The sequence below is a fragment of the Ahaetulla prasina genome, chromosome 3 (genome assembly GCF_028640845.1).
Source record: "Ahaetulla prasina isolate Xishuangbanna chromosome 3, ASM2864084v1, whole genome shotgun sequence".
NCBI lineage: Eukaryota > Metazoa > Chordata > Lepidosauria > Squamata > Colubridae > Ahaetulla > Ahaetulla prasina.
Genome location: NC_080541.1, coordinates 52,688,560 through 52,707,885, shown reverse-complemented (window position 1 = coordinate 52,707,885; position 19,326 = coordinate 52,688,560). Strand labels below are relative to the sequence as shown.

Below are 19,326 nucleotides of genomic sequence, written 5' to 3'. Positions count from 1 at the left end.
ATTTTAATTAAATGTAGTTTTAATGGGGTTTTATTATTTTAATTATAAATTTTAATTTGGCCTTATTCAATAAGTTTTTTAATTAGTGTTTTATTTGTGTATTTGTGTTTTTAATAGGCTGTAAACCGCCCTGAGTCCCTTGGGAGATAGGGCGGTATAAAAATGTGATTAAATAAATAAATAAATAAATTTCTATTTACTATCCTGGAAATTAACCTCTGCTGTTAGATCTTGTATTATCATGTTATTTATCTTATTGTATTTTTATTATTAGTTGAATAATAAAATTACAATAGTATAAATAGCTTTTCTGCCTGGAAAAGCAATTTACTATTAAAAATGGAGTACACATTTAGAAATAAAAAGTTTAGTGGAATATGAAGAATAAGTAATAAACATTTGCCAGTAATATCTGGTAGAAGAGATAGGAAATGGTTATAGTAAAGAACTGTGGAAAGAACGTCAAACGCATACCATGGCCACGCCCACCCAGCCATGGCCACCCTTACCAAGCCCAACTCTGGTCCTCTGAGATCAAACACATCCCTGATGCGGCCCTCAATGAAATTGAGTTTGACACTCATGCTCTATATAAACTGCACTATCTGGATCCCTTCCCATGAGTTTTATGGAATGGGATGGAGATTATATTGGTTGCTCTGGATGATCTGTGATGAAACTTGGGGGACAGGAAAGTGCCTCTCCGTGTTTTGTTTTATCAGTCATAGTACCCTTTTGGGCATCTCTTAGGGCTGCCTTGCTGTGGTTCCTTCCTGAATGGACAGTTTCAAATGGTGTTGAGAGGGAAGAAGTCAAGTTCTTGGACAATTCAATGTGAGGTGCTTCAGGGGTTTGTTTGTCCTCCCCATCTTATTTATCATCTATATGAAACCACTGAGAGAAGTCATCCATCCATTTATGACTAATTATCATCAATACACTGATGACACCAACTTTATAACTCTACTTCAGCCCAAATAACAATGGAACTCTTCACTTCCTGAAGTTATAAGGGGGTGAATAGGTGAATCTGATTTTAGCAACCCAGAATTAATGCTGGCAGAGGAATTTTCTGGATAGTTCACCTATTACTTTAGATTAGCTGAACATCCCATGAAGGAGCTGGGATGCAATCTGGAAGTTCTCATGGTCTCACATCTTCTCCTGCAACAGCATATGAAAGCCATGGCTAGGAGAACATCTGACCTTTTGTGAATCAGCCAACTGCATTTTTCATTGGAACAGGAGGTATTGAAGATAGTGACTCATACCCTTCTAATCTCTTGATTAAACTACTGCAATTTATTAGGACAGTGCTGACTTACAATCGGTTCTCATCCTTACATCTTCACTGCATCCCTGATCATGTGACCAAAATTTAGATGCTTGGCCATTAGCATGTATTTATGACAGTTGCAGCACCTTGGAGACAGATGATCACCATTTGTGATTCCCAGCTGCCTTCCAACATTCAAAACCAATGGGGGAAGCCAGATTCACTTAACGACCATATAATTCACTTAATAACTATGGTGATTAATTTAGCACCATGGTAAAAAGGGACATAATCTGTGATTCACTTAATAACTGCCTCATTTAGTGATGGAAATTCTGATCCTAATTGTGGCTGTAAATCAAGGACTACCTGCACGTTGACAATATATTGAGGTAAAATGGATTGGAAGAAGATGAGTGGAGTTATAAAATTGTAGGAAGAAATATCAATAACTTGCTCTATGTTGGTATTGCTATTCCAATAGCTGAAATGCAAATGATTTGGAAACTCTAATAATGAGAATCAAGGAGCACCATAAACGTACAAAGACCAACTAATTACAAGTACAGCAACCATCCTTAAATTGACAATGAAGAAATGGTACATAGCTTCTGCCTTTTAGGATCAATCATGAACGGTAAAAGAATAAGCTGTTAAAAATATGTCTTAGATCAGTATTTGGTAAAGCAAGCCAGGAAGGCCCTGGAAAATTTATTCATAAACTATGATGATGTACTAATATCTACAAAGATCAGAATCATGCAGACAATGGTCTTCCCTGAGATACTATACAGAAAGTTGGATTTTGAAGAAGCAGGATAGAAAAAGCACTGATATTTTTATCTTTGGTGTTGAAGAAAACTCCTGAGAATGCTAGGAATACCCCCCTCAAAAACCCTCAACAAATGCATCATCAAACAAATCAATCAATCAAGAGTTCTCACTCAAGACATAAATGACCTGGCTCAAATTGTAATATTCTGGACACATTATGTGAAGACCTTCCTCTCTGGAGGAGACTGTAATACTAAGAAATGTGAAGGAAAGAGAAGAGGATGACAGTGGATAGACTTAATTACAGCCACATGGGTGTACTATTAGAATACCTGAAGTGTTAGGTTGGGATCAAATCTTCATGGAGATCTACAGTAGCTATGTGATTATTAAGAATTAACACCAACTTGATAGCACTTAATTAATCAATTAATCTGTTTTGGTACATGCCTCTATATAGTATTTTTCAGTTCTGTACTTTTTTCAAGTTCCTACTTTTATGACTTTAGATAAAATTGCTCTTAGGATCAGTCTGCTAGGAAACATTTATTTTAAAAGTCTCAAATTTCGCTAGTCTAGCTGTTAAAGTATAGATCTGATTTATGGATGAAAAGTGTTCATTTATAATTTTATCTGAATAGCTTTAGGCAATTCTGACAATGAAAAATTTAGTTTTATTGACCAATGCAGCTAACCTACCCACAAAGGAACTGGTATATAAATGCAGCCAATCAACCACCCAAAAACATTTATTTGATTCTACAACCAAGTAAGTTTGGAAATTGTAATTGATAAAACAGTATTTTCTAAATCTCAGGACACAGCTGCCCTTTAAGAAAAGAGATGAACAGAGCTGGGCAACTATAAGTAAGCTGCCCAACACAAGGCCGCATCAGAGAGAGATACAAGACAGACTCATTTAGCGTTGGTGTAAGCACAAACATGGGAATTCAACATACTCGTGTTTCCCCGAAAATAAGACCCTGTCTTATATTTTTTTTTAACTCCGAAATAAGGGTTTGGATTTATTTTCAGGGAGATTTTATTAATCTGGGTGCATGAGGCAAGATGGGACTCCTCTTGCCATCTTACCTAATTCTCAGCTCTGTGTTTAAATATTTTCAGGGAGGACTTTTTTTTTTGGGGGGGGGAGGCTTATTTTAGCATATGTGCTCAAAAGCCCGACTGTTCTTATTATCAGGTGATGTCTTATTTTCAGGGAAACAGGGTAGATCTTTTCAAAGAATAGGTATTGATTTGGCTACTAAGGTTTATAAAGTAGACACACTACCTAAGATTTTTTTCAGCTCTTAGTTCAGTGAGTTTGGTTTTAAAATGGAGATGTCAGATTGGTGTTTACATATGAGATGGAGGTTAAATAAAATACTGTTACAGAAAGAGGCAAAACTGAGACTGTAAAAAAAAGCTAAAACAGTACAGATGTTAAGGTACTTAACCTTAATCTTAATTAAGCTACAGATTTAAGAATGGTTTGGGACATAAGCAAAGCTCTCATTAGAGGTTACTTTTTACAACAGAATGGTAAACTCAAAGAGAAGAGATAAGAGAAAACACAAGCTACTTTGAGTGACATAAAAAGAAGAGAAAAATTATAGAAGTTTCCAGAGAAGATAAGTACCATATTTCTCAACAAATTAAGCTTTTACAGCAACAATTATCTATGTAAAAAAAGAAATGAAAATGAATTGAGCAAAAGAAAAGAACTTTGAGTTTGCAAATAAACCAAGGAAATGGTAAGCATACAAATTATGAAAATAAAATAAAATCATACTGAAATTTGCAAGAGGGAGATGCTGTAATAGCAGACAATGTGGCTATGCAAAAGTTATTTAATCGATATTATTCTAAATTAGATAAAGGACAATAATTTTTGAAGAAAATAGATCAATATTTAAAGGCACAAAATTTATTGTGGGTTGCAGAGAAAACGAAATAGATTACAAATGGACTTATAACAATAAGCAAAGTTTGTAAAACTATAAAAAAGTCTAAAACAGGAATGGTTCCTGGACCATATATGGATTACCCTTTTCTTACTATCTTTACAAAATATGATGAATTCTACTTTATAGAGCATAAAGATGCCAGAGAGTTGCAAAGAGGCTAATACTAATACTTCAAGAGGGACAAGAATTGACTCTAACATGAAACTATCAGCCAATATCATGACTGTATAATGATTATAAGCTGTTTACAATGGTTCTAATTGAGAGAGTGAAAATAGTTGTACAAAAATTTATTCATGAGGATAAATGTAGATTTTTATTTAATAAAAATCCTTTCTAAGGATAACGTTAAAATACTTTAGATATTTTGGACTACTGGGAGCAACATAATGAATAATTGACCACATTGATTGTCTTAGATGAAAAAGAGGCCTTTGACAATTTGAACTGGGCTTTCCTGTTTAAAGTTTTGAAAGATAGGAATATAGGACAGAATGTATACAATAAGTAAGTAATTATAAGATCCATTAATAATTCATAGAAATCAATTTATACTTGATAGAAAGTATATATCACTGTCAATGAAGATTTAATAAAAACTCTGTTACAATACAAAAAGGAACAAGATAGGGATGCCAGTTGACTTCTGTCCTATTTATTTTAGTTACTGAATCACTGAATTCTGTCAAGATGACAGAATTGTGGGAATAAAGATGTAAAAACGTATGGGCATTTGCTGATAACTTGCTCTTCGTTTTGGAGTACCACTAAAGGAAATAGAAACATTAATGGGAAAAATAAAAGAATTTTGTGTTCTGGCAGGTATTAAGATTAATAATCAGAAGATGAAGAAATTAAGAAAGAACACAAAATGGTTGATCAAAGAGAATTGATGAAGAAAATGGGATTAAGATTGAGAAAAAAGTATAATATTTGGTTATTACTATGACAAATATGAATTATACATTATTCAAAATATTCAAAATAACTAGGTTAAAATATGGAATGAAAAAGACATGTTCAGATGGGTGAAACTACAATTGTCACTGCTGGAGAAAAATGTTGTGATAAAAATGAATACTTTGTCTAGATTGTTTTTTTCAGACAATGCCCATTTTGTCAAGTGATATACCATATAAACAGTGACAAAAGGATATATCTAAGTTGGTGTGGCAAGAGAAAATGCCACAAATTAGATATAAGGTGTTGCAAGATGCAAAGGAAAGAAGAGGATTCGATTGACCTGATTTGAAATCGTATTTCACGGCTTGTTATTTGGTTTGGATGAAAGAGTGAGTGTTTCTGAGAAGTAGAAGATTTTTAGAGTTAGAAGCACATGACCTGAAATTTGAACGGCATGGATATTTATAAGTGTGATAAAGTCAAAGTTAATGTAGATTTCAAAAAGCATTATGTTAGACATGCCATATTGAGACTATGGAATAGGTACAAATCCAGGATGTGCCTGAAAACAGCTCTATGACCATCAACACAAGAAGCATTCGATAGATGAGAAATAATAGGCAAACTAAGTAAATGTTTTAGTATTATGATACACTAAAATTATGTCAAGGGGAATACAAAATAAAATCAACAACCAATCGCAGAAAAACAATTGTTTTTATTTACAGTTATCAGAATTTTTTAAAATAGATAACACAATTTATGTTATGTTATTAAGACTGATTTTGAAATAGTATTGTGCACAAATGGCAAACATGTGATTGCTAAAATGAACGTTGGACTTATCTGAACGTTCTTTCTATGTGCGCTGCAGAAGAGTCCAAGCATAGGTTCAATTCCATCAGATTGGCCAGAGACTGAATTGTAAAATCTTTGGCCACGCCTCTTCCTCCCGGCCAAACCTGTTTTTTCAATGAAAACATGGATCTGGAGAGGATGTAGCCAATCTGATCAAATCGACCACTCCTGGACCCCGGACCATGACAGAACCAGGGTGGGATTGGACTCTTTTTTATTTATTTATTTGTCACAACATTATGTACAAGCACATATAATGAAAGAAAACAATAGGACAGGAACGGTAGGCACTTTTGTGCACTTATGCACGCCCCTTATAGTCCTCTTAGGAATGGGGTGAGGTCAATGGTAGACAGTTTTTGGTTAAAGCTTTTGGGAGTTTGAGAAGAGACCACAGGTAGTGTGTTCCAAGCGTTAACAACTCTGTTACAAAAATCACATTTTCTGCAATCAAGATTGAAGCGCTTAACATTAAGTTTGAATGTATTGTTTGCTCTTGTATTATTGCGATTGAAGCTGAAGTAGTCTTTAACAGGAAGGACATCGCAATAGATGATTCTGATGACTATAGATGACTCTATATTAATATATTAATTATTAATATAATAGATGACTCTCCTGCAGTGCACATAGAAAGAGGTAAGTCCAACGTTCATTCTCCTGTGCATTGCTTGGAGAATCCAAGCAAAGGATATACCCAAGCTAAGATGTTGTAGGGCAGGAATTCGATTAGTCCAGGGTCCCCTCAGCTGGCAGAACCTGCTGTAACACACACCTTCCAAATGCTGCCTCCGCCGAGGCAAACATATGCAACTTGTAATTCCTTATGAAAGGTGAAGGGGACACTCAGGTAGCTGCTCTGCAAATATCCTGGATTGAGGCCTGTGTAGCCCAAGCTGCTGTAGTGGCTGCAGTTCTCGTCGAACGTGCAGTAATATGTCTTGGAGTAGGCCTGGCCTGATGTTCATAGGCCAGCACGATGCAAGCCTTCAGCCAGCCCAATAGTAGATGGTGAAACTTTCTTGTCCATAGACTTAGGTTGAAAGGAAACTAAACAGCAATTCCAACTGTTTGAACAAGGCCATCCACTGTATGTACTTGCGAAGTGCCCTACAGATGTCCAAGGTATGCCAGTGACGTTCACGCGGATCTCTGGGCTTAGGGCAAAAATCTGGCAGGATCACTTCCTGTGCCCTGTGAAAGCAAGTGTTGATTTTTGGTACAAATGTTGGATCCAATCAGAGTATGACCCTGTTTGGATGAAAAATGCATAGATCTTGCCTTACAGACAGGGCCGCCAGTTCTGATATTCTGCATGCAGAAGCGATCACCACTAAAAAGGCAACCTTGAAGGTCAATAGTTTGAGAGTGACAGAGTCCAAGGGCTCAAACAGAGGGGCTGGTGAGTGCCTGTAATGCGAGTGACAGGTCCCAGCTCAAATAGCAGTGGACCACCGGTGGTAAAAGGTTAGAGACTCCTTTCAAAAAACTACACACCCTGGGGTGCGGTGCAAGGGGATTTGTCCCTTCTCCCGGGAGGATTGTGGCCAAGGCCACCCCTTGCCTCAGAAGAGTATTCGTGGATAAGCCCTTATCCAGCTCCACTTGTAAAAAGTCCAACACTCTCAAGACTGTTGCAAAAGTAAGGGCTAGCCTTTTCTTGGCACACCAGCGACAAAAGGATGCCCATGTTGCTTCATATATTCTGTTTGTAGACGCCTGGCGAGAGGCTAGAATGGTTTTGATCACTTTACCAGAAAAGTGACCCTTCCTCAGGATCCCCCTTTCAGGAGCCAAACGGCTAATTGGAGCCACTGAGGGTCTGGGTGCTCCACTGACCCCTGGCTAAGGGAGATCCAGTGTCGTGGTATTCTCCAAGGAGGAGCAATGGACAGTGTCAAGAGATCCACGAACCACAGCCTCCGGGGCCAATGTGGAGCCATCAGGATTACCTCCGCCTCCTTGTTCAAGATCTTCCTGATGATCCCCAGTAGGAGAGGGGTCAGAGGGAAGACATATAATAGGCCTGGAGGCCACAGACAATGGAGGGCGTTGGTGCCCTCCACTTCTTGGGTCCAGAACCTGGAGAAAAATCTGGGAAGTTGATTGTTAACAGACTGGCAAAAAAGTCCATGATTGGTTGGCTGAATTTCTCTGTAATCTGGTGAAATATGTCTGGGTGGAGACACCATTTGGACTGGTCGATTGTTGTCCTGCTCAACCAGTCCGCTTGAGTGTTGGCGATGCCTGCAATGTATTCTGCTTGCAGCAATAGAAATGGCTCTCCGTCCAAAGGCATAAGCTCCTTGCCTTGTGCATTAGAGGCCTGGAGCAGGTGCGCTTTGGCTGTCACATTGTCCATCAACAAAAACACATGTTGACCCACCAGTACATCCTGAAAATGGCATAACACCAGTTGAGCCGCTCTCAATTCCAACCAGTTGATGTCATGTTGGAGATCCTCTGGAGACCACCGACCTTGGGTCGCTCAAGATTCCAGATGTGCCCCCCCATCTGAGAAGGCTGGCATCCAAGGTGAAGACCAGTCTGATGGATTCCTTGAACAAACATCCCTTTTCCACTGCTGCCAACATCCACCAGTCCAATGAATGGAGCACTCTCTGAGGCACTCGGATTCGTGATGTTGAATTGCTGACTCTTGCCCACTGACTGGGCAGAAGGAGCCATTGTAAGGCCTGTGTATGAAACTGGACCCAAGGGTCTATAGCAAGGCAAAAAATCATTTTTCCCAATAATTGGGAAAGAATAATAATGGGATGAGCCTCAAGGATTTGACCTGTGACACCATGGCTTGTATGTTGGTTCGGCGTACCTGAGACAGGAAGACCTGAGATGTCAGTGTATTTATGACCACTCCTAAATGCATGACAGTGGTGGAAGGTGACATATGGTTTTTCTCCCAGTTCACAGAGAACCTGTGGTCCTGGAGAGTTTGGACTGTGACCTAGAAGTCCTGTTGTGCCCAAAGTCAGGATGACAACTGGATTAATAAGTCATTGAGATCTGCTTATCCTTCCCCTCAACCAGTATGGGGTCTAACACTTCTCCAAAAAGTTGACCTCCCTTGAATGGAACAGCTGCTAATCTCCATTTTGATTTCATATCGGCTTGCCACTGGCGAAGCCATAGAAAGTGTCAGGATGTTACATTGGATGCCAGGGCTCATGAGGCAAACTTGGCAGTGTTGAGGGTTGCATCTGTAGAATATTATGCCGCTGCTAGCAATTTACTGATATCTTGATGCAACCTTGTATTGTCCGGAGATGCCCTGGATTGCATCTGGTGCAACCAAATTAGGGATGTACTAGAGAAAAATGAAGCAGCAGTGGCCGATCGAATCGTCCAAGCAGCCATTTGATGAATCTTACATGCCGAGAGCTCTGCCTTTCTGACCTCGGTCTTTAACCCTTCTACATTATCCGAAGGTAGGATGGTTGCTGAAGCTAAGGTGGCCAATGGGGCATCAATAGTGGAAAGTTTTAGAAGCTCCTCTAGCTCTTGCTCTGCCATATACATTTTCTTATCCATCCCACTGGGAGCCGGAATGGATGCCGGGTGATCCCACTGTGTGACGTCAACAAAAAACTTGGGTGATGGAATCATCTCTTGAGTTGTCACCTGTTATTTAAAGAGGCTGGAACATGGATCCTGAGGCTCAGAGGAAGTAGTGGTTAGTTCCCCAGACACCGCCAAATTGGCCGTTGACTTGGCCTTAAACAACAAGGTCTTAAATAGCATGGGGCGGAAAAGCCCAGCATACGTGGGCTGCTCTGGGGAGATGCCTTCATCCTCTGATAAATCAGACTCTCCCATTTCATCATCTCCTACCAACGAAGCCTCGCTGTGACCAGAAGGGAGAGGGGAGGTTTCCTCCCTAAGATATCCAGCCTCCAGTATAAAATGAGATTGTAATGTCCCTGGCCGGGAAGATCCCAGTAATCTCCTCTGGTGGAGAGCTGCATCAATCCCTTGTGAAATGGTTTGTGCTATGATATTACACAATTCTACCGACAAAACATGCACCATATTCTCTTCAGGGTGGAGCCCTGCTGCAATCGGAATAAACGAGGCAGATGGAGCAGAAGCTCTATGGCCACATCCAGGTTGCAATCCTGTAATGGCCAGGCTTGAAGCAGAATTAACCTCTTCCTCAAGGTGAAGGGTCTGAAATTCTTGGAGGTTCATAATTACGTCAGGAGACCAGTTTAGCTGATCCTCCCGTAAAGGTTGGGGGGTCAATTCCCCTCCCAAGGAAAATCCAACTGCCCTGAAACTCCCAGGGACTCCTGGATCTTTTGCAGGCTCTGCCATTTTTTGGGCCTTTGCAAATTGCTTTTCCAAGGCTCTCTGTCTCCTTTTTGCACCCTTATCAAAGCAGAAGAGGTTGATCTCGGGTGCTTTGCCTTAGATTTGGTAGAAGGCCCTTTGACACTGATCTGGCCCTGTTGGGCTCTGAAACCTCAGCTTCCTGATGATTGGGAGATGATTGAGCAGAAATGCTGCTAAATGACTCCCTGCGGGCCACTATCTTATGTTGCAACTGCTAATCTTATCAGCAGTGAGACAAATGGGGCCCGGAAGAACTGGATCACAATTACTGAGGTGTTGGATTGCAAAATCGCAAAGCTGACCCACAAATAATAAATCCGGGTACTCACTGTGAATCCAAGCCTCAATAGGGCACCAAACAACATGGTTTGTAAGCATCAAAAAAATACTGCACACAGCAGAAGCAGCAGAGGCAAAGGACGCGAGACTGGCAACATGGTCACAAATGCCTGCAACATGATATTAGCGCTAAAACCGGTAACATGGTTTACTTGCGTGCTCCCTGGCTGTTTCCCTCGCTGCTGACTGAATCCTTGATCTCCAGATGGTCACACAATGCCTGGGCTCCTTCCAGCTCAGCTCCCACCATGTTGCCTGTTATCTTTGCGATCTTGCCAACCATGCGGTAAAGGCAGCAGTCGCGGCGCCAATCTTGATGCGAAAAGGCAAGCTGCGGTCTCCGCCATGCTCTAGCAACTCCCCACAGCAAGTCCTTGTATTTCTTTTAATTCTACTTCTTTTCCTTCAATTCAATCAAATTCATAAGGATCAACTCGTTTTTGTGTCTCTCTAGGCCGACTGAGTTGAAAAAACTGAGGCTCGGCCAAGAGGAAGAGGCATGGCCAAAGATTTTACAACTCAGTCTCTGGCCAATCAGATGGAATTGAACCCATGCTTGGACTCTCCAAGCAGCGCACAGGAGAATGTTTAATTTTTACTGAAATTTGAAACACAAGATGTACAAGTTAAGGAATGTATGATAAAATGGATTAAAATTTTGGTTATAATATATAGATGGAGCAATGGGAAAATGTGATTAAAAGGACTTAAAACACTGTTTTATAATCTTAAAGAAATTTTTTTATAAAATGATATGCTATTGGTGTGTGACATCAGAAAAATTATCTAGAATGTATGAAAGTAGTTCAAATTTATGAAAATGTGAACAAGAAGAAGGGTCACCAGAACCATACCTGAAGAGTTCAATTATCTTCTTTATTGCTTGTGCCTATTTCACAGGAATCCTCCCAGACTGGTGGTTTGCATGTAGGCCACTCTAGACAGCATTCAAGGAGGGGTTTGACTGCATTCTTGTGACTACGTAAAGATTCCAAACTAATTCCCTGTTTGACTCCTCCACCTGGCTTGACCAGTCTGTCTTCAACTTTTTATTATGCTTAGTGGACACGCAAAAAAGTTTAAAAATTTTGGGTTCAAATACATTCAATTATTTAGGGAATTCTAAAAGGTAATATATAACTGAAATCAGAACGTTTCCTCTTTGGACAAACAGTTGGAAAAAAGCCACGGAACATTGCTATATATGATGATTGTGACAAAATTATTGTATGTACAAAGATAGAAAGCCTTGGCAGTAACTATTACAGAAGTCTAAAGATGACTGAACTCACATAAATGGCCAGATTTGACTTGTTTGATTAAAGACAACAACTGAACGCTCCTTGGTGTCCTCTGAGATTGGTTGTTTTTTTGCAGACATTTCATTACCCAAACTAGGTGTCATCATCAGCACAGTATTACCTAATTTGGGTAATGAAACATCTGCAAGAAAACAAGTAAGCTCAGAGAACACGAAGGACCACTCATTTCAGTCCTGAGCTACAAATATTCTCCTTTACTGATAAGACAAAATCTATGTTTTGTGGTGACTGGAAATCTCTTATGGACCCTTTGTGTAAAAAGCAACAACAAAAAGTAAACTTATGATTTATGGTTTTAATGGTTAGAGAGAGATAAAGTATAAAAAAAGAGACTCATGATATAATTTTGGAGAGAGAGCTCAATTTATAATTTATACTTACAGCTGTTGTAAAGGAGATTGGAAGATCCCTTATATTTTTAAATTTTCTTTTCTATTTTCTACTTATTTACTTATTTATTCTACTTATTTTCCTTTAAAAAAATCTTTAGTTTTTCTCTTCTTTTTCCTTTTCTTTTGCTGTATATTAATTTGTATTAGTCTCATTCTTGTGTTTAAAATTCTCAATAAAATTGTAGATATATACAGAGTAATTTTTAATCGCACCACAGTAAAATATACATAATAGAATGCAATACAGAGTACCATGAATTTCAAAATACAATATAAATTAGACACAATTCAGCCAAGGTTAGACGTTCCAAACTTTATTAGCTGCAGTGTTTATGATATGAACAGATACGCAATTGTCCTACAGACATAACTGTTCTTGTAATTCAGCTTTACTGGACAGTAGCCATAGTGTATAATATGTCCTGCACTAAAAATGCCTGCTTATTTAGAGAAGGTAAGAAAGAAAGCTTAACAAGTTTATGCTAAAACATTATTAAATGATTTTAAGCCAGTTTTAATTTGGGCTTATTCACAGAAAATATATTACCCTCCTCTATCTCAATTTATTTGTCCTTTGTGAAATCCCATTGCTATGTAAACAAATCTCTTCAGGGAAGAGAATCAATAAAGTGCCTAATTTGATTAGCCATGTTTTAAAATTCATCAAGGTAACTTAACATAAATAAACTGCTTACTTGTCAGTATTTTCCATGTCTTCTTTTCATCATCGTAATACTGAACCAAATTGCTGGGAAGCCGGTCAGGTCCAGGAGGCAGTCCTCCAACCAATAAAAGCATTTTCTTGTTGGAACGAATTCTTCACCCCCCAAAAGAGAGAAGATAAAAATTTTATGTTATTGGAGAGTGTTTTAGCAATAACAATCAGAAACCTCACAAGAATTTTCACTGATTATTATTTTTTATTCTGTTTCTTTTCCTTAGTATGTCTCAACAACTTTCTGAATCAAGCAGAAAAATAATAATCTGAAAAGCTGTGCAGCCCTCTTCTTGTGGGATAATACATTCTTTATGCAATTTGTTAAAGGTTCATTCTAGAACGACCTTTTTCTTCATATCATTCCCTTAAATCATCACTCTTTACAGCTGAATGCACACGGAATGCTCTGGAGTTGTACTAAGGTTAAGCATTAAAGTTGCATGTCAAAATCGAATTAGTCAAAATTATTATTATAAGCCATTCTAAACCCAAAGAACCATGAAAAAAAAAATTAAGGTGATGCCACCTAAGCTGAGCTGACTAGGCCCCAAAAGAAACCACTGAGGTAATACCCTAGCAGTAGGATGGCCTGGGTGCCAAGTCCCTGACAAGTGTCGTAATTGTTACAATTGCTTTCCAAAAATTCTTATCCCACCATTTTATTTCTCAAATGACAGTTTATAGTTTACAGATGTTACTCCACATGGAGGACTTTCAAATGAGGGTGGAAAATATGAAAGTAGAGGGCAGAAATAATAAAAACCCTGGGAAAACAGTGAGAAAAAAGGCCCTGCATCAAAAAAAATCAAACATTTCTGCTTTCTTTCTTAAGATTGCAGTTTGAAACCAGAACCCTACTATGAAAAAGCAGTAGATCAGCTCTACTTCCTTGTTCCTTCTTTCTGTGCTTCTCTTCACTATAGATCTTATCAAAGAGATGCTATAAACTCTAACGCTTTTTACCCTCCGTTGGTTTCTGTATTTTTGCATCCAGAACTGGTAATCAGATTTGTTGAATGTGTGGGACAAGGAAAATTAAAGCATGCCCCACATGCCTGGGTGCTCCAAGTCAGCTGCTTCCCCAGCCTTCCCCGTGTTTATACCATTGGAGAATGCAAAGAATTTGCAAGCCAACTCCTTAATTACATACTTCAAGTTAAATTCCAACATACCAGTACAATTAGAAGCATTTCAACCATAGTTATACACTGTACTCTACTTAGAGGTAATTCTGTTGCTTACTTTAGCCTGGCCTTCCGATTTCCTCCGTTCTGCCCCCATCTCATTGCCCCTCCTTTCTTTGCTCTCTCACTGGGTATAGCAACACCAATTGGTAAAAATGAGACTGTGATGTTGTTGAGAGCCTCCCCAGAGTGGAGTCCTGCCAATGCCTGCCACTGATCCAGCAGCATGAACCTGCTCAACTGTGCAAAGTCACTCTAATTCCCTCCTTCTGTTTTTCTACCTTCTCCCCCAGGGGGCAGCCACTGAGAAGAGTGACTACCCACCCATCAAGAACTGGCAATTCGCTGCTATTAACCGTGACCGTGATTCCCAATCTGCCTGGCAGTTCTTAAGAACAGGGCTTGAACGTCTCATAGGCAGTAAAAGCTGTAATATGCACCCTGGCCTCCATCACTATACCTGATGAATGCACATTTCTTTGTAACACTAATGGTTTTAACACAAATTCAAGAGAAAAGAGGAAAGGAGACCTACACCCCTAGATGAGTACTAATTCTTTAATAGTCACTTTACATATAACTGAGTATCTATCAGTTACACAAAGCCTGGAAAGTAATAAAAGCCAAAAAAGGGGAATCGTGTTAAAGTAATTCATTCTAATATGATAAAAAAATAACATACATAGCATAGTATATGTCCAAAATAATGTATTACCACATACCAGTTTTTGTGCTACTGAGCTACTTGAGATTACTGAAGTTAGCTTCTATTAGTCACTTTTTTAATCCTTCACACAGATGTATTAATCCTCAGGAGATTTCTTTTCCATTCTGCATTATGACTGAATTATTTGGGCCCATGTGGAAAGTGGGCAACATTTCTGATGAATATGATTAGTGATTAATAATGATAATAATAATCTCTGCTTTCAAAAGAAAAGTGAAAGTGCTACCAATAGTGAGTGAATTCCAAAACATCTAGAACACTACTTGAACAGCACTGTCATTAATAAAATTACTATAGTGATTTATAGTGATATAAAATTGCAAAAGGCAACTTTACCTGTAACAATTCTGCAATAATATCTTTTAACACTATCAAACAATAACATCTGTCTATTCCCAGGCCCATAGAAACTACTTGGATGGATAAAAATGCCAAATCCAATCTAAACATCTGGATGACTGTGTGACCAATCATAATAATAAAAGTTCCAGAGAGGGAGCTTTATTACCAATGTCAAAGTGCTGCACTCTCTAAAAGATTTGTCTGCTTAACATATATTGTACAGGTACATAATTGGCACAATAATCTACTGGAAACAACCAAACAAAATAAGGGCATTTGTAACGTTTTCTGTACAACCTATAATTAGTATTTTAGGAAGGAATTACCGTATATACTCGAGTATAAGCCGACCCGAATATAAGCCGAGGTACCTAATTTTACCACAAAAAACTGGGAAAAACTATTGACTCGAGTATAAGCCTAGGGTGGGAAATGAGGCAGCTACTGGTCAATGTAAAAAATAAAGATAGAGCCAAGTAAAATAACATGAATATTTATTTGAACGAAAAACAATAAAAGTGCAAAAGGGGGTCCCCAAAAAGAATATGGTATCAAAAATACAGTATCTTTAAAAGTAACAGCAACCAAGCTAACGAGAGCTAAAATCCCTCAAAACTGGAGTTCTCCTCCTCATCATCTGTTTGTCCAAACAGAGCTTCAGCTACTTCAGCTTCTGTGATGTTATCCGCATATACGTTGTCGTCATCACTGAGTTCACAGTCGTCATCATCACTGCTGTCACTCTCATACAATGCGCTGTCTTCACTGCCATCCATAGCATTACTAATGCCACATTTCTTGAAGGCACGTTGCACCATGTCCTCTGGAATATCTTCCCATGCATCACGAACCCACTGTGCTATTAGTTCTATGTCTGGCTTTCTCAGATTTCCAACTTTTGTCAGACGAGCTTGACCAGATGTCATCCATTCATGCCACATCCTTCGCACACGGTCCTTGAAAGGTTTATTTAAACTGACATCTAGGGGCTGCAATACAGATGTAAGCCCACCTGGAATAACGGCCAAAGTGACTTGAGATGACTTTGCCAATTTTTTTATGTCATCAGATGTGTGGCTCTGAACATATCCCAAACTAACAGTGATCTTCTAGTCCAGTCCCCACTCCTCAAGCAAGAGATCCTATACTGTTTCAGACAAAGGATTGTCCAGTCTGTTCTTTAAAAACCCTCCAGGAATGAAGTGTCCAATAAGGTTCAAATTGCAAGTAGTCCTCAATTTAAGACTGCAATTGAGCCCAAAACGTTGTTTTGTTATTTTTCCCTAACCGTGTATGTATCCCCCTGCCCCCCATTTTACGTCAGGCTGCCATCAAAGCGAAGCACGGCTGAATATTATTATTATTATTATTATTATTATTATTATTATTATTATTATTATTATTATTATCATTATCATCATCATCATCATCATCATCATTATTATTATTATTATTATTATCATTATTATCATTATCATCATCATCATCATTATTATTATTATTATTATTATCATTATCATTATTATCATCATCATCATCATCATCATCATCATCATCATCATCATCATTATTATTATTATTATACCGCCCTTCTCCCGAAGGACTCAGTGCGGTGAAGTAAGATTCAACAGCGGCAGGGAGGAGCTGGCTCTGTGTTTGTGTGTGTGTAGTATGCGCGCGTTGGCCGCCCTGTTTCCTGGTGCTCTGCTCCCTGACCCCAGTGGCAGTCCTTACTCTCTCTCCTCTTTCTTTTCCTTCTCGTTCCCCAGTTCAGAGCTCGGACTGCTCTTATTTTCACTCCCCCTTTTCTTTTCCTTCCTTACACCAGCCGCCCACCTATGCCAAGGTCTCCCTGGCTTTTTCGCTCTCTGTAAGCAGCGGCTTCTCGGCAGCGTCGCCCCCCGCCTCCAATTGGTTTGGAGAAGGAAAGCTAATTTGCTGATCTGCGCGAGGGTCGGTTTCTTTTGCCTCCCTTCTTCTTCCTCACTCGGGGGAGTGAAACGCAAAGTATAGTTAGCCTGAAAAAAAACTGAACCGTGTGACTGGCGGGAGAGAAGGACGGCGCCGGGAGGGGCGGGGGGAGAAATCGTTTGTTCTTGCCGTATTTCTCCGCTTTCCAAGAGGCTTTTTCTTTTTCACCTCTTTCTCCCCACCTCCCCAATTTCCATAGGGGGAAAAAAAAACCCTGGGGAAAACTTGGCAAAAAATAAAATAAAATAAAAAGTACTGAGTGCAAATGTTTTTTTTTTATACTGTAGTTGGAGTTTTCCACGTTTCTTTCACATTCCGAGGGCGAGAGGAGGACGAGTAAGAGGAGGGCGAGGGTGACAAACGCCCCCTCCGCCCCCTCCGAGGGCGAGAGGAGGACGAGTGAGAGGGGGGCGAAAATGTCGAACGCCCCCTCCGCCCCCCGCCCCCTCCGCCGACCACCGCCGCCATCAAAAAGCGGCGGAAGAAAACGCCGGAGGCCAGCCGCCGCCCCAAAACGAGCCGGCCGAGCTGGCAAAGCATGCCGGCAGCATTTGGGCTCGCCCTCCTTTCTTTGCTCTCTCACTGGGTATAGCAACACCAATTGGTAAAAATGAGACTGTGATGTTGTTGAGAGCCTCCCCAGAGTGGAGTCCTGCCAATGCCTGCCACTGATCCAGCAGCATGAACCTGCTCAACTGTGCAAAGTCACTCTAATTCCCTCCCTCTGTTTTTCTACCTTCTCCCCCAGGGGGCAGCCACTGAGAAGAGTGACTACCCACCCATCAAGAACTGGCAATTCGCTGCTATTAACCGTGACCGTGATTCCCAATCTGCCTGGCAGTTCTTAAGAACAGGGCTTGAACGTCTCATAGGCAGTAAAAGCTGTAATATGCACCCTGGCCTCCATCACTATACCTGATGAATGCACATTTCTTTGTAACACTAATGGTTTTAACACAAATTCAAGAGAAAAGAGGAAAGGAGACCTACACCCCTAGATGAGTACTAATTCTTTAATAGTCACTTTACATATAACTGAGTATCTATCAGTTACACAAAGCCTGGAAAGTAATAAAAGCCAAAAAAGGGGAATCGTGTTAAAGTAATTCATTCTAATATGATAAAAAAATAACATACATAGCATAGTATATGTCCAAAATAATGTATTACCACATACCAGTTTTTGTGCTACTGAGCTACTTGAGATTACTGAAGTTAGCTTCTATTAGTCACTTTTTTAATCCTTCACACAGATGTATTAATCCTCAGGAGATTTCTTTTCCATTCATCATTCTGCATTATGACTGAATTATTTGGGCCCATGTGGAAAGTGGGCAACATTTCTGATGAATATGATTAGTGATTAATAATGATAATAATAATCTCTGCTTTCAAAAGAAAAGTGAAAGTGCTACCAATAGTGAGTGAATTCCAAAACATCTAGAACACTACTTGAACAGCACTGTCATTAATAAAATTACTATAGTGATTTATAGTGATATAAAATTGCAAAAGGCAACTTTACCTGTAACAATTCTGCAATAATATCTTTTAACACTATCAAACAATAACATCTGTCTATTCCCAGGCCCATAGAAACTACTTGGATGGATAAAAATGCCAAATCCAATCTAAACATCTGGATGACTGTGTGACCAATCATAATAATAAAAGTTCCAGAGAGGGAGCTTTATTACCAATGTCAAAGTGCTGCACTCTCTAAAAGATTTGTCTGCTTAACATATATTGTACAGGTACATAATTGGCACAATAATCTACTGGAAACAACCAAACAAAATAAGGGCATTTGTAACGTTTTCTGTACAACCTATAATTAGTATTTTAGGAAGGAATTAATAACAATTAAAACAGATGGTTCTTACTGAGAAAGCCTTCTGGAATGTGCAAAGGGTTATACCTATGTATCAAAACATGGTACATATCATGGTACATAATATATAACATCACACTGCCAAAATTACGCTACTCATTATTTTGTCTTAGGATGGTTTTACGTTGAGCCTAAGGACAGGCAAGGACAGGCAGCTGCACCAAGAAAACTGTGCTCATGTCTGAAAGTGCTACTCATCCCATTTTATCTATGCCATTAATAGGTTTTGATGGGACATTCCAACCTTGATCTTGTTTAAAACTGGGTTCAGAAAACAGGTCCATTTTTGTCATTTGAAATTACGGTACTGGA

The 19,326-nt window shown here is 39.2% G+C and overlaps 1 protein-coding gene and 1 long non-coding RNA gene across 4 annotated transcripts in view; one reads left to right on the top strand and one right to left on the bottom strand.

Annotated features, from left to right (window-relative positions):
• KLHL14 (kelch like family member 14) overlaps window positions 1–19,326 on the bottom strand; it is an 86,262-nt gene that overhangs the window by 49,663 nt on the left and 17,273 nt on the right. Inside the window, exon 3 of the mRNA XM_058179188.1 lies at window positions 12,877–12,998. Coding sequence (XP_058035171.1) covers window positions 12,877–12,998 — 122 coding nt within the window. The remainder of the gene's footprint in view (window positions 1–12,876; window positions 12,999–19,326) is intronic.
• Window positions 1–19,326, top strand: part of LOC131196408 (uncharacterized) — a 148,018-nt gene that overhangs the window by 116,090 nt on the left and 12,602 nt on the right. The window lies entirely within an intron of this gene.